The sequence below is a fragment of the Myodes glareolus genome, chromosome 22 (assembly GCF_982192425.1).
Source record: "Myodes glareolus chromosome 22, mMyoGla1.1, whole genome shotgun sequence".
In the NCBI taxonomy this organism is placed as follows: Eukaryota; Metazoa; Chordata; class Mammalia; order Rodentia; family Cricetidae; genus Myodes; species Myodes glareolus.
Window position 1 is genome coordinate 24,501,832 of NC_142047.1, and position 15,293 is coordinate 24,517,124.

The 15,293-nt window shown below is 50.9% G+C and overlaps 1 protein-coding gene across 3 annotated transcripts in view; it reads left to right on the top strand.

Annotated features, from left to right (window-relative positions):
- Adgrg3 (adhesion G protein-coupled receptor G3) overlaps window positions 1–9,777 on the top strand; it is a 28,273-nt gene extending 18,496 nt beyond the window's left edge. For 2 of the 3 annotated variants that reach the window (XM_048431916.3, XM_048431927.3), the window contains exons 4-12: window positions 185–334; window positions 1,035–1,169; window positions 1,651–1,690; window positions 1,825–1,916; window positions 2,050–2,162; window positions 4,645–4,925; window positions 5,077–5,170; window positions 5,470–5,744; window positions 9,298–9,777. In XM_048431916.3, the coding sequence (XP_048287873.3) occupies window positions 185–334; window positions 1,035–1,169; window positions 1,651–1,690; window positions 1,825–1,916; window positions 2,050–2,162; window positions 4,645–4,925; window positions 5,077–5,170; window positions 5,470–5,744; window positions 9,298–9,410 (1,293 nt within the window). In that variant the 3' untranslated portion in view covers window positions 9,411–9,777. The remainder of the gene's footprint in view (window positions 1–184; window positions 335–1,034; window positions 1,170–1,650; window positions 1,691–1,824; window positions 1,917–2,049; window positions 2,163–4,644; window positions 4,926–5,076; window positions 5,171–5,469; window positions 5,745–9,297) is intronic. The other variant, XM_085681995.2, reaches the window with a different exon arrangement.
- The last annotated feature ends 5,516 nt before the right edge of the window (window positions 9,778–15,293 follow it).

Consider the following 15,293-nt stretch of genomic DNA (forward strand, 5'->3'; position numbering starts at 1 on the left):
TCGATGCCTGTCCAAGGGCCTCGTCCACGAGGAGCAGAGCCTCCACCCCAGAACTAAAAGTCCTCAGATGCTGCCCCTTCTCCCGGAATGCTGCAGTTTCTCTCCCAACTGGGATGCTAGCAGCACCTGAGTGGTGGCTGGAATCCTCCAGGTAATGTAGGGGCTTCTGGGTCCATGGTTACAGATCCCAAAGCAGATGATGCAGGGTGAGGACCAGCCCACTGACAGAGTTCGACTTCCCAAGAGCCTGTTTGGCGCCTTCCTGCCTGGCAACAGGTCGGCCGTCCGGTTGGCCATAACTGTTATGGACATTGGTGCAGGGAACGTCTTCAAGGTAAGAGGCTTGCTGGGGGCTCAAGAAGCTGCAGTTAAATACTCAGTGGGCCAGAGTCCCTGGGATGTTCTCTAAGGCAGCTGGGTCATCCAAGTGCCATTTCTACAGTCTGTGGACGGAAGACTATTCTAATATCCTGACATCAGTACCTGTTGGCTGTGCATGAAGTCCAAGTGGGCTCATGCATGCTTGCGTGTCCTTGCACATGCAAAAACACACTTTGTATTTCCGAGAACATGTAATCAGGTGTGCTCAGATATGACTGTGTCCACATGGGCCAACATGCTCTCCCTGGACAACACATGCCAGACGGTGCTCCTGAGGCACGCACCCATCCACTTAAACTTAGATTTATGCATCCTTGGGCCTGGATGCACTCATCCTCCACCTGGAGGCATTCACTGACATTTACCCCCATTTCCTGGCTTATCTTAGCCTCAAGCTCTTCTGGTTCAGAGATGTCAGGGGTTGGTTTTGAGCAAGGTGATAGGGACCCTAGAGCCCAGGTCAGCCTAGCTCAGCAAGTTATAGGGAGCAGCAGGAAGATGGCTGCCTAAGCCCCTGGGTGGCTGGATCCCTGCTCCCCTAGTATCAGGCTTTGACTCCAAGTAAGGAGACGTCTTTGAGTTCTTTAGACCCCTAGCTAGGGCAGGTAAGGTCAGCTCCTCCTACAGCCAAGCCTCCTGCTACTGCCTCCCAGGGCCCCAAGCTCCTCCAAGACAATGGCAGCAGCGTGTTGAACAACCGCATGGTGGGCCTGAGTGTGGGCCAGACGCACGCCACCGGGCTGTCGGAGCCAGTGGAGATCACCTTCTCCCACCAGCGACAATCACCTGTGAGTCTTCTGCCCAGGCCTGGCAGTTCCCGGAGGGCACACAGCACCTGAACTCTGAGAAGCCATGCATGGGACCTTGTGCCCTATACCCAGAAGAAACCATCAGGGTCAGGCAGAGTTATGCCCGAAGACATCTGTCTGCCCCGCCCGTGTGAACACACATGCCCCTCATCCTCCCATCTCCCTGTTCATAAATGTGTAAGGACCTGGAACATGCATCTGTGTGCATGCTTTCCAAACCCGGCAGGCAATGGTCCTGAAGGCATATGTGCACAGACAGGCAAACCCTCCTGTGTGTGCCGTGTTTGTTGCATCTCCCACATGCACAGCAACGTCCAGGGGGCATCGATTCTCAGGCATGCAATCTCCCCGTGTAGCCTATAGAGGTCTTCCTCTTGAGGCACATGTAGGCCCCAGGAGCACCCTATCTTCTCCCTGCCTCCCTCTCCTTCCTTTCCTGACTTACTCTCTCTGGTTTCAGAATATGATCATCACTTGTGTATTCTGGAATGTGGTTAAAGGTAGGTCTGGAAGACTTCTCTAGAATGAGAAAAAAGGAAGCTACATGCTTCCATAGGGCTGAAGGTGAGGGTAGAGGCGGGCCCTCTCTTCCCTCTTCTTCCCCCCCCCATCCTTACCTTTCTGTGGCCCCCAGGAGACTGGGATTCCCAAGGCTGCTCCACAGAACTCGGGGATGAGAGGACAGTCTGCCGCTGCGACCACTTGACCTTCTTCGCCTTGCTGCTGGTAACAGCCCATGCCCTCCTGATCTCAGAGGTCCAGCCTCTGTCCTGGGAGAGGCTTCCTGGCTGGCTGGGGTTTGGGAGATGTGCAGACCTGGCCTCTCAGTGATGTGATGTGGACTTGGGGTCATCTACAGAGGCCGATCTTGGACCTGGCCACAGCACAGACTCTCACTCGCATCTCCCAAGCAGGCTGTGGAGTCTCCATGATCTTCCTGGCCTTCACCATTGTTTTCTATGTTGCCCTCAGGTGAGCGGCCCCACCCCCTTTTTCTCATACCCTCAGGGAGGTACAGGAAAGGGATAGGGTATCTTTATCCTGTGGCCTCACCTGGTGGTCTTCTCTGGTCCTGAGTCTGCTAGTTGACAAGGTGGGACTAGCGTTTGAAGTTGGAAATAGGAGAAATTCAGCTCAGATGGGCGAACACAGGGCATGGTTGTTTCATGGAACTGGAAAACTCACCGCCTGTGGCCCTGGCAGGGCTAGAACTAGGGGCTCCACCCGAGGCCCCAGGGGTTGGCCCTACCTTACACAGCTTTTCTCTCTCCTTTGTCAGGATGCTAATTTCTCCTTTTTCCTCAAGAACTGCTCCTTAGATACTCAAGCAAAGATGAAGCTCCAGAATTGAGGTCTTTAAAAGCAAACATTTTGAAATAATTATAGACTAACTGGAAACTGCAAAAATAGCACCGACAGTCTGTGGTTCCTTCCCGGAACTTCCCCAAGTATGTCATGTGTAACTGTAGAGTATCATCAAAGCCAGGAAGCTGTCAGTGGCAGAATATGGTTAAGTAGCTTCAAGACCCCTTCAGTTCCACTGCTTTAGACAGCATCAATATGTGCATGTGTGTGTGTGTGTGTGTGTGTGTGTGCATGCATGCATTCTTGTGTGTGCACGAGAGTGCTTGCATGTATATTTGTGTGCCCATATCCACACTGGAATGGGGATTTAATCTGTCTCAATGAAACTACATGGCCCCTGTTAGAGTATTCAAAGTTGCAGCAGAAGGCTGAGCACTTCTATGGGCACAGGACTCTGGGGGTCACACTTCTATGTGTATGCATCTTTACCTCATGAATATCTAGTTGTTTTAGGGTCTGACTTTGATCACAGGCCGACGACACAGGCCACAATGGTCACAGGGTAGAATATACAAGCCAGCCAAGCCATTTGACTACTCTTGGACTTAAATGGCTAGAGACTAACCACTACCTTCCTAGTTCCTCGTGGCTGAAGGTGGGGAAGAGTGCCCCTTCAGGGGCATGCAAGTTTCTCCAGTGAGGAACAGGCACGGAACAGACACAAGGGACAGATAGCCCTGCCGCCTGGCTCTTCTGAGCCAGACTATAGCAAAGACACCCCATACTTGCTGACGTGGAGGAACCCATGAGATAAACCTCTATCCCAGCCTTCCCCAACCCCAGCTCCTGGAGCCCAAGCTCGCTGGAACCCACAAGGAGCATTCTTTGACCTTCCATCTTTCCAGTCCAGGGATCATGTGACTCCATCACCAAGCAGCCCTGGGCTTCTGTCCCTGTGTGCTGCACCCACACCATCCCTCCCCTTTCTTACCCCTCCAAGCACTGGCCTAGAACACAGTCCCTAGCCCGTTCCCATTCTCAGTGAGCTGAGTGTACCTCACCAGCTAGCCGTGCTGCTGATCCTTGAGCGGAGCCTGGAGTGCTAGAGAAAACGGCTGCCGCTCCCAACACCGGAGCCTAGCAGCTTAGGTAGACATGTCTCTTATCTCCAGAAAACTGTAGGCTCTGACTCTCGAGTGGGAGTCCTTCGGGTCTTTATGTGCTAGGAATTCAGAGAGGCAAGAAGTCCCACAGAGAAGCAGGGAGCGCTGGGTAGAGACTCTGGGACCCTGAGCAAGCCTCTGGCCCTCCCCTAGCCCTGCTCACTGCTACATTCTAGGCCTCACCCGTTTGCCCACATCTGCTCACCCAACTTACATACCCAGGGCCCTGAGGCTCAGCATGGGTGGATTCCCTGTGGCGAGGTGGCAGAGAATTTCACTGTGCTACTGGGAAATACCTGCACGGTCAAGCTTGGGAGACACGAGAAAACAAACTCCGTCATTGTCGCAAGTTCCATGGCTTAACCAAGCAATGTGTCAGAAGGTGAGGCTGGCAGGACCCAGCACCCACACAACCCAGAGAGCCAAGAAAGGCCTCGTGGATTTGAACCTGAGTGCTTGCACAGAGGAGTCCCCTCTGTATGCTGTGAATATGTTTTATTACCATTGGTTAATAAAGAAGCTGTTTCAGCCAATTGGCTTAGTAGAGTAAAGCCAGGCGGGAAACCCCAAACAGAGATGTAGAGAGAGAACAGGCCGAGTTGAGGAGACACCATGTAGCTGCTGAAGGAGACAGACGCCTGGAACATTACCAGTAAACTACCAGCCTCATGGTAAAATACAAAAATAATAGAAATGGGTTAATTTAAGATGTAAGAGTTAGTTAATAAGAAACCTGAGCCATTGGCCAAACTATTGTAATTAATGTAATTTCTGTGTGATTATTTGGGTCTGGGCGGCTGGGAGACAAACAAGCAGTCTAAGCCTACAACTAACCACTGGCAAAGGTGGAAAGTGAATGGTCAGTCAGGAGCTGGCCATGAGGGTCATAGCACCTAGCTATGGAACTGTGGCAGGAAGAGAGACCAACCTGGGCACCCCAGGTAAGCTGTGGTTTCTTGGAGCTGCTCCCTGGCCCTCTCTCCCAGGCTCTCTCTGCAGAGGTTCAAGTCTGAAGATGCCCCTAAGATCCACATGGCTCTGAGCAGCAGTCTATTTCTCCTGAATCTTACCTTCTTGATCAGTGTGGGGAGCAGCTCTCAAGGCCCCCCATCTTCCTGCTGGGTCCGAGCTGCCATCTTCCACTACTTCCTGCTGTGTGTCTTCACCTGGATGGGCCTGGAGGCTTTCCACCTCTACCTGCTGGCCATCAGGGTCTTCAATACCTACTTTGGACACTATTTCCTGAAGCTGAGCCTGCTGGGATGGGGTAAGCACAGGCTGGAGGGGTAGAGGTCAGGTTAGAGGGCTAAGGAGGTAGAACCTATGGAAGCCCAAAGCTTGCGGGATGGATGGCTGCAGGGCTTTGAGACGAGCTCACTCAAGGGAGCACTGGAGCTCACCTCCTCCTCTTCCCCCAGGACTGCCTGCTCTTGTGGTCATTGCTGTTGGGAGTAGCAACAGTTACGGTGTTTACACTATCCGGGACCAGGAGAACCGCACCTCGCTGGAGCTGTGAGTGGGGCTGTGGGGAACAGAGGGTATGGAGGTCTTTGGTTTCCTGGGAGGGAGAGAGTGAGGGGAGGGGGTCTTAGGAGGAGAACGACAATGCTAAGGATGGTCAGATCCAGGTGACTTGTGACCTGGATTTCAGAAAGGGAAATAAGGGAGGCAGTCCAGGAAAAATGGGGCAGTGGTGGGGGGCATCTTCTTGTCGCTGAAGATCAGCCGTAAAAGCTTCCTGGGGCTCAATGGCCAGGGTTTCCTACCCAGCCCCAACGACTGTCCTCCTCCTCCTCCTCCTTCTCCTGCAGGTGCTGGTTCCAGAAAGAACCTGTCCTGTATGCCACCGTCCACGGCTACTTCCTTGTCAGCTTCCTCTTTGGGGCTGTGGTGCTGACTCTGGTGGCTTGGAAGATCTTCACGCTGCCCAGTGTCACAGCGGGCAAAGAACAGGGGCAGACATGGAGGTCGGTCTTCACCGTTCTGGGCCTCTCGAGCCTGGTGGGCATGACCTGGGGGCTGGCTGTGCTCACACCCCTGGGTTTGTCCACCATCTACATCTTTGCCCTCTTCAACTCCTTGCAAGGTGAGGCTCCAGGGAGGCCACGGGCTGTCTCATCAGCACCAGGTACCTGGGGGTCAGGGAGGGCACTTTCCAGGACACAGGATCCCACAGAAGCCAACTCAAGTCAAAGGTGCTAATTTTAGGTATGCAAGACTCTTGTGGGATTCAGGGCAGCAAGGATGGCTGGTGTCACCAGGGACAGGATCAGGAAAAGCCACATAAATCCAAGCAGATAGTCCCATCTTCTGTTCTGGAGCTGGTGTTGTCTCCTACCCAGGCTCTGTGACAACTCAGTCTCTCTCTGCTTTCCAAAATGGCTGCCTAACATGACTCTTTCAAGCCTCTGAATCAGGTGACCACCTCTAGCCCTAGCCAGTCCTATCTAGCTAGGAAGGTGGGGTCATGTGACAGGACGTAGAATTCTCAAGAAGTTTTTAATGTATTTAGTTAATTTTTTTAAATTGCTGCAACAACATGCCCAACAAAAGCAGTTTACTAAAGGCCCCCCTCCCTTGGCTCATGTCTCACATGGGGAAGGCGTGATGTAGCTGCTCACATCATACCTGCATCATGAAATGGGAGACAGACAGATGCTGGCACTTGCTCTCTCTTTTTAATAATTTGAATTGTAATGATTTATTTATTTGTGTATGAACGCACGCACACGTGGCAGTCAGAGGACAACCTGTGGAAGTCGGTCCTCTCCTTCCACCATGTGGTCCCAGGTATTGAGTCCCTGCCGTCAGGTTTTCTGGCAAGCACCTTTACCGCTGACCCGCATCACCAGACCTCGCTGAGATTTCTTCCAGGTCCTTGGAACGGTGTCCGCTACTTTTAGGGTGGGTCTTCCCACCTGGATCAACTTGATCTACAAACTCCCTCAGAGTCCCAGCTAGGGGCTTGTCTCCTAAGTGAGTCTAGATTCTGTCAAGGTGACAGTTTTAACCATTGCCCCACCACTCCACCAGACAGTCAGTACTTCTTATCCTCACTCATCTCTAAGTCAGAGCGGCCTTGTCCCTTCCTCACCCCACTTTTCACGATGAATGTGTGCGTGCATGCGTGGGACCCAGGAGGTCTTCGATGAGCTGGCCTATTACCAGCGTCCTGAGCCAGAGGCCTGGCTTCCTCTGGTGAGTGCACATAGCCACTTGCCCAGTCAGATGAAACAGAAAAGGGGTACACTGAGAATAGCTACCCTGGAGGAGCAGGAGAGAATAGCTACCCTGGAGGAGCAGGAGAGAATAGCTACCCTGGAGGAGCAGGAGAGAATAGCTACCCTGGAGGAGCAGGAGGAACAGCATCCCCTGCCCTGACTTCAGGGTGATGTCAGTCTTGGCCTGGCACGGAGGAAACAAAAGACTGGGCAAGCGGCAAGCACAGTCAGAACCTTGTTAATCATTAACTTAGGACAGTTATTTAGGGAGCTGTCTGCAGTAAGAAAGTGCTCCCACCTTGGAGTAGCCTTAACTTTTGTCACAAGATGCTCATTGGTTAGACCCACTGTTCCTGGAATCCAAGGTGACCACAGGAGAGGAAGACTCAGAAGATGGAAGACTCAGGAAGGTGGGGGGGGGGGCGTGTTAGGTCTTCATGTGTCGGGCCTTGACTGTAGACGGCCAGCGCTGCTCCCGAGCTTGGGAACAGGACCCTGAAAAGGCTGCTGGTTAATAATCTACTGATTACATCAGCCTTGAGGTAGGATCGCCATCTTAGCATACACTCCTTAAACGTTCAGCATGTCTGTGTACACAGTTGAAGTACCCAGTTTAAGTTAGGGAAGGAGAGATCTGCCAAACGTCTTTCTACTCTGCTTTTAGTTACATGCTGGCATCTGCTGGCCCAGGTGAAGATCCGTGCTGTTAGCCAAGCCTCTAATCTTTAGGGGCACCATATTGACTGCAATGGGAGCCACATACCACAGACACTCTCAGGTTCAGGTCCTAGCTTTAAGATTCATACATGTATGTATGTGGGGTGAGGGCAAAGAAAGGGACCATGAGAAGGAAAAAGGTTTAAAGGAAGAGGGTGGGGAGAAGGAAATGGAATATGTAGGGCATGAGAGTAGATAGGGACTCCTGGGGTGAAGGGTACAAGCTGGGAGACAGAGGTGGAGAGAGAGAGAGAGAGAGCACTCAAAACAAATTATGTGTGAAAAACCACGGTGAGTACCCAGAGAGGTGGCTCAGTGGCTGAGAGCACTGGCTGCTCTTCCAGAGAACCAGGTTTTGTTCCCAGCAGCCACGTGGCAGCTCACAATCTGGTAACTCCAGTTCCAGGGAAGCAAGTGCCCTCTTCTGGCACCGGGCACACCGGCAAGGAAACTTACATGCAGGCACAAGCGCTCATATGCATAAGATAAAAACAAATCTTTTTCTTAAAGAAAAGAAAATGTTACAGTAAAAATCTATTTCTTTGTATGTTAACTAAACAATGGGCTGGAGAGATGGGTCAGTGGGTGAGAGCACTTGCTGCTATCATAGAGAGCCCAGGTTCAGTTCCCAGTGCCCCCATGAGAGGTCACAACCATCTGCAATTCCAGTTCTAGTGAATCTAATACCTATAGCTTCCCAGCTATACCTGGTCCACATACATACATGTAGGTAAAACACTCATATATATATATATATATATATATATATATATATATATATATATATATATATATATATATAGTAAATCTTAAAAAACAATATACAAACACACACACACAATTACTTTAGGACTATCTGTGATAGTATCCAGATAAATAACTATTAATTCACATTTGGAATTTCCCAGAGGTTTGGAATTGATAAAAAGAGGCATCTTGAACTTAGAGATGGCATTATTATCCTTTTTGGTTTGTTTGTTTTGTTTTTGAGACAGGGTTTCTCTGTGTTTCTCTGTCTGACCTAGAACTTGCTTTGTAGACCAGGTTGACCTCAAATTTACAGTTATCTGCTGCCTCTGATTCCTAAGTGCTGAGGTTAAAGGTGTGCACCACCACCACCTAGCTAATCTCACTATTCTTGCACGGGCTACATTAACATTGAAGCCTGCATATCTCACTCTGATGAGTCTAAGTTATTTGGTTTTCCCACCTTCCTCCATGGTCAACAGTCAGAGCCCTTGGTACCTTTTGGTGTCTCACTAGGGTTCCCGTCGTATGGTGTTTTCATTATGAAAACTTCAGACACATGGTTGTACTTCCCAGTCAATTCTGTACTTCCTCTAGTTTTTATATGCTACTACGCCTTCCCTTTTCATCCCGCTGGCAGGCACCCTGTAGCCATTCTTCACGGGAGGATGGTGTGGAGTGTGGTGTGGTGAGTGCCATGAGGCAAGCCCGTGTGGTGAGCCATGTGTGGCAGTGGCGTTGGTTTATATATCTGGGAATGCCTCTGTTTTGCTCTTTCTCTGTTGTGGTAGGTGTGTGTGTGGAATTTGTGGTCTCTAAGGTTTTACTTGGTTCTCTTTCAGGAATAGATTTCATTTTACCTAATTCTTTCGTTGAGTGCCTGCCCTTTTAGAGAGGAGCCCCTGCTCTGCCGCAGTCTGTTCCGGGCTCACCGAAACCCTCTCTTTACCACAGGTGTCTTCATCTTCTGCTGGTTCATCATCCTCTACTTCCCGAGGCAGAGCACCACAGCCCCCTCCTCTGGCACTGCCCGCCTTGGCCAGGCCCACTCCGTGTCACAAGACTAGGTGACAGAAATGTGCTCTCACCTCCAGCAGGGTTGCGTGACCTCAGACAGCTAGCTCCCTACTTCCTTCTGGGTTCCGTTGCCTTCTCTGTACAGGGTGTCTGAGGAGGAAGAGAACGGAGACCACGCTGAACCATATGACTCCCGTTCAGAGGGCTGGAGATAGATCGATGGCTTGGAGAGGCCACTGGTTCAGCTCCCAGCACGCACATGCTGGCTCACAACTGTCTGGAACTATAGCTCCAGGAGCTCTGATGCCCTCTTCTGGTCTCCAAGGGCACCAGGCATGAAGGTGCCATATATACATATGTGCGGGCAAAACACTCATACACGTGAAATAGAAATTAAAAAACATTTTGAAAAGCTCCCATTCAGATGTGTTCACGGGTCCAAAAAGCTACAAAAGTAGATTTGCAGGAGAGTCCCTATTAGCCTGAGACCAACCACTCTGGCAGAGTGTCACCATTACTCCTGTTGCCATGGAGATAGATCTCGACTTCCAGCCATGGACCACCTCTCATCTCACTGGGAGCCTGGGCCAAAGAGAGGAAACTTGGTGAAGCCCCTGGAAGAAACTCCAGTCTTTTCCTGCCACTCTCACTACAATCCCACCGTATAGCTGCCTGTCCGTCTCTCCGCCCCCTCCCCCCCGGACATTCACAGGGGAGCAGAGGGCAGGAGGTTTCTTTGGGGGCTTTGATGGTCTTCTACCTACTCTAGCCTCATCTCTGCTCCCTAGTCGGGGCTCATCCTAATTGCAATTACTGCACAATTGAGCGCTGAGGTCCTCCTAAGTGTCCAGGACACTTTCAGAGAATGCCTCTCAGAGGGTGAGCTTCCAGGAACACCCGCACTCACTCCACTTGACTGCCAGGTGGGAGGTCTGAATCTGACCTGCTGTCATTGCTGGGGCAGAAGTTGAGGTCCGGAACTGGAGCCATGCCTGCTCCATCCATGTTAGTGCATGTGGCCAAGGGGGAAGGGAGAAAAGGCCACCCTTCCCACAATGTCTAAGTCCTATAAGCAGGTGCCTAGACAGCCTTGTCCACTGTTTCCACCCAGCCTGAGCAGCAGGCCTTCAGGCCTTCCCGTGTTAAACCAATAATTGTCACACATATTTTAATAAACCCATGCTCGCTGGCTGAGCAAACGGATGTGTGTGTTTGCATTAACCTGAGAGACTCCTGGAGACGGGGATGCTTCAGGCAGGACTCAGGTTAAACATGTGGTTTTCAGTGGCTCAGCCTTCATCCCTCAACCACGGCTTTCTTCTGTAGCTTCAGCAGCCTTGAAGGAGACGTGGGCCAGCACTGCCACCTGCAGCCTGAGGAGGTCCCTTATCTTCGATTTTGTGGAAGAAAGGAATTTCTGTAGAGCCAGTGTGAAGCATGTTAAAGAGAGAGAGAGAGAGAGTGGTGTGTGTGTGTGTGTGTGTGTGTGTGTGTGTGTGTGTGTGAGAGAGAGAGAGAGAGAGAGAGAGAGAGAGAGAGAGAGACGCAGAGAGAGGGGGGGTTAAATGTAGATGGGAGCTAGAAGAGGCGCTCAGGGAAGGGATAGGTCACTCCTGAGTGTGTGAGTGTGGCTTCTCAAGAGAGCCTCTAACTCCAGGTCCTGACAACTGCCATTGATACGTGTGTGATTTGAGAGGCTCTCAAGTGACAGCTCAAGCGGTTGGGGAGGAGTTTCCTTTCTTTTCTTCTCCCTTTCGGATAAATGAGATTATACCGTTTCTCTGGCAATGCCTTGCAGAACCGTTATCTGGTCAGGTAAAACCGTTGGTTGCAGGCTGCATAAGGAGGTTAAGACGTACCTGTTGCTGCAAATGGGGTTCCTAGAAAGCTGCCCATTTCTCGCTGGGAAAGGAAAGCTGTCATACACAGCTTTGTATGGACTGGAGCACAGTTCATTGCTAGGCTAACATTCTTTGAAATCCCTCTGCGAAGAGAAACCGCTGTGCTGTGTGGGCCGCCAGCCGTCACGGCAAACGTTCCTCGTGCTGGAACGCTTGACTCTCAGCTGTCAGCGTCTTCAGTCAGACTCCAGCGTGAGGGGCTCCTTTCCCTCCTATATCTCCTTAATTCCCCCTCTTTCTCCGGCCTCCATGAGAAGCAAAAAGCAGCAGAAATAATAGAGAGAGCCAAATCTGGCGGGTTACCCCTGTAATCCCAGCCCTCAGGAAGCAACGGTGGGATTATCATAAGTTCAAGGATAGCTTAGTATACATAGTGAGACTTTGCCTCAAAAAGCAAAGAAAATAATAATAGAGATGTGGGGCCAGGACTAATCTTCATTGTCGACTTGGCTGCCTCCGAAATCAACTAAAACTTTTCTAGGTCAGATTAGTTGAAGCAGGAAGACCCACCCTAAGTGAGTGTCACCTTCTGTTCCCAGATAAAAGGGCAGCGAGGAAAACCTTTTTGCCTGCTTGTTCCCCCTGTCGCAGTGGGGTTCTTCAGCTGACACTAGCACCAGCATCTTTGGGAATCCAGTGTGGACCGAAGACCAACTCTCCAGGAACCTTCACCGTCAGATTGGGGCTGCTGAAACATTCCGCAATTTCCGTATTCTCAGCTTCTGTAATGAGAGACAGCCGTTGTTAGGCTGCCTGTGCCGGCTCCTTCCTGTGAGCCACTCTAACTATCCCACGTATATTCATTTATTGGTTCTCTTCCTTTCGAGAACCCTGACTAATACAAGAGGGAAAGGAGCAATGGTGAGCGGCCCCACCCCTGCCCTGCTGTGGCCTACAGAACACCCCTCACCTCCCAGGGCTTTCTCTCTACCTAGATTTCTGTCCCCCTCATTACCCATTCCCAGCAGGCCAGTATAGATGACTAGACCGTAGGCTGCCAGCCCCTTCCTGCCCAACTGGGCATGCTGGTAGCCCCAGGAACATCCTGGTCGCCTGACTTGTGGTTAATTACAAGAAGGAAGGCAAGAAGGCTGCTGCTGAATTCTGGGAAAGGATCCCATGATCCTTTGGTGTGTGTTGAGCTGCAGTCTGTTTCGGAGGACAGGCTTGGGCCTTTGGGTCTGAAGGTCACAGGTGTTTCTCACGCCTCAGAGCTAATGGTAGAGCTGTCTTAGAAACTGGAATCTTGACTCTGCTGCTCAGGAGTCATGTGACACTGGGCATGTGGTACCACCTCTCAAAGCCTAGGCCTTGCCTCACCTCAAATAGGTATTATAGAGTTCCTGTCCTGTCCTGAGAGGTTTATGGCAAAAACAGATAGCCGGCCCTGATTCCTATTGACTCCCCCTTCCCTCCTCCACCACCACTTAAAGAACAACTGGCCAAGGGTGCTGCGATGTGGAAACGGAGTCAGAGAGGGACAGCAACCTGTCCACTCAACGTCCCTCCACAGGTTGGACTGAAGCCAGGGTGGTACCTTCTGGGTTCCGTCTCCTCCCAGGGCCATTCCCGGAGTCAGGAAAGCACATGCATGTAATCCCAGCATTCAAGTGTGCATGGAACCAACGAAAAGGCAGTGAGTAATGCCAAAGGAGACTGTGGGGGCAGGGGGATGGCAGGTTCCAGGTCAGCCTGGCTACTGTGGGGATTTAACGAGAATGGGCTCCGTAGGCTCATATATTTGAATGCTTAGTCCTTAGTTAAAGAATTGTTGGAAAGGTTAGGAGGTGTGGCCTTGTTGGAGAGGTGTGTCCCTAGCTTTGAGGTTTCAAAAGCCCATGCCAGGCCCAGTGTCTCTTCCCCCGGTGGCCCCCCTGCTTCCTGTGAATCAGGATATAAAGCTTTCGACTACTGCTTCAGCGCCACGTCTGCCTGCTTCCAACCACGATGATCACGCACTCACCCTCTGAAACTGTAAGCAAGCCCCAATTAAATGTTTTCTTTTATAAGTGTTGCCTTGGTCACAGTTTCTCTTCGCAGCAATAGAACACTCACTAAGACAGGTACATTGCAAGGCTCTGTCTCAGAACTATCTCCACGTCCCCATCCTGGAACTCAAGGCAACCCAGGTTGTGGCTTTTCTAGGCAGGCTCAATGGGTGTAGGCCAATCAGGCTATAGCCCTGTTGACTGACTTCCTGATATAGACAGGGGTCAGGGGAAGACGATTCTTCTCCAAGATCAGGGAGGGTCTGTGGGGCTGGGACCCCTGACTTTCTAGAGTCCCAACAGTAGCCACTCCCAGTGCCCGGCAGAGCACCCAGGTTAAAGTCAAGTGCATCCTTGATTGACAGGCAAGATTCTTCTGTCATTGCCTGGCAACAGTGACTGCTGAGGAGGGGACATCTTCTTAGAAGGATCAGAGTCCCCCTCCCCCGAGGTGGGCTGTCTCTGTCTCTGCCTCTGCAGCTCCTGAGGCCAATTCCACCGGCAGATATGGAAAGCAAGACTTCTTCTGTCCCAGGATGGTGGCAGAGTGGTTACCAGAGATGTTAGCTTCAGCCCCACCCAGTGCCTGACCCCTGCCATGAATGAAGGTGACTAAGTCAGAGCTTGGCCTGCCCTGCCCTGTTGGTGTCCTGGTGAGCTGCAGGGAGGGTCCCTTCCCCAGCTTCTTGTTGCTTTGTTCTGCCCAGGCGCTTCATAGCCAGCTTCTGAAGTTTGTTACATTCTAACAAAGAGGCAGGAAACAGGTGCATTTGCTTTAGGCTCTCATTAGATAGCTTAACATGCAAAGACATGAAATTCTTCCCAGAGTAACATATTCATCTGAAACAATCCAAATTATGATTTGTGTTGATTTTTCTGAGCTTGGGGCCCTGCTCTCTTTAGCCTCCCCCCACCTAGGTTCAGTTATGGGAGATGACAAGAAGCTTGCTGTCACCCTGCATCAGATAAAGCAGATGTGGAGGCCTTGAGGTGGCAGAGTGGTTACCTGAGATGTTAGCTTCAGCCCCACCAATGCCTGACCCCTGCCATTGCCTTGCTTCTAAGCCCGGAGACCTGAGCTCAAAATTCAGACCAACCACATGGCGGAAAGAGAGAACTGGCTCCCAGAAATTATCCTCTGACCTCGAACATGTGCCTCTCTCTGTGAGTTCGAGGCCAACGGTTAACAAACATAGGTAAAATGGCTGAGTAAAGCCTTAGACTGTAAATCTAAGCACAGAGAACACAGCCTCTTTTTACCAGGCCTTAAGGTGATAATCACATCGAACTGCAAATTCGAAGGTGTAGAGAACTGAGTCTACTAAGGCGGCTTCTCCGGCCTCCTTTCTATAGAATGAGTTCTAGAAAAGGTTCCAAAACTATGAGGAACCCTATCTCAAAAAAAAAAAAAAAAGAAAGAAAGAAATGTGTTTACTTTATTTGTATGCATCCGAGTGTATGTAGATACATTACATACACGCAGGGACCCATGGAGACCAGAAGTCCTTGTGAGCCACCATGGGTAAGAGTTTCTGCATCCCCCACGACATCTCCTAGACCATGAATTGTCTACTACACTAAGAGGCCCAGGTTAGCCTAAAGCACACATTTGGTCAAGTAACCTGCCTCCCTAGATCCTGCACTTCCGGGTGTCTTGGTAAAGGCTTCCTCTCCCATGGCAGAGCAGAGGTAGCTTGAGCGTGTTTAGCCATTTGCTTCCCAAGAGGAGCCTTCGCCTGCAGCTTTTTCCAATTCCCATGGCGTAAATAACCACCTTGCATTCTAAGCTCTTGCTCGGACATCCCTGGACAGGCAGGGAGGAGGGGAGGAGCTGCCTTCACACTGTACCTAAGAGGCCTGGGCCAGCAGAAAATTACCTCAAGTACACAGAGAGCGGTCACGTAATTGGGAAGTGATGAACTTGGAGGACTTACTGCTTTTGTTTTTAATATAAGCACTTTGTGGGGTGGTTCGAATGAGAACGACCCCCAAAGGCTCATATATTTGGAGGTTTGGTGGTCCCCAGTTGATGGAACTACTTCCT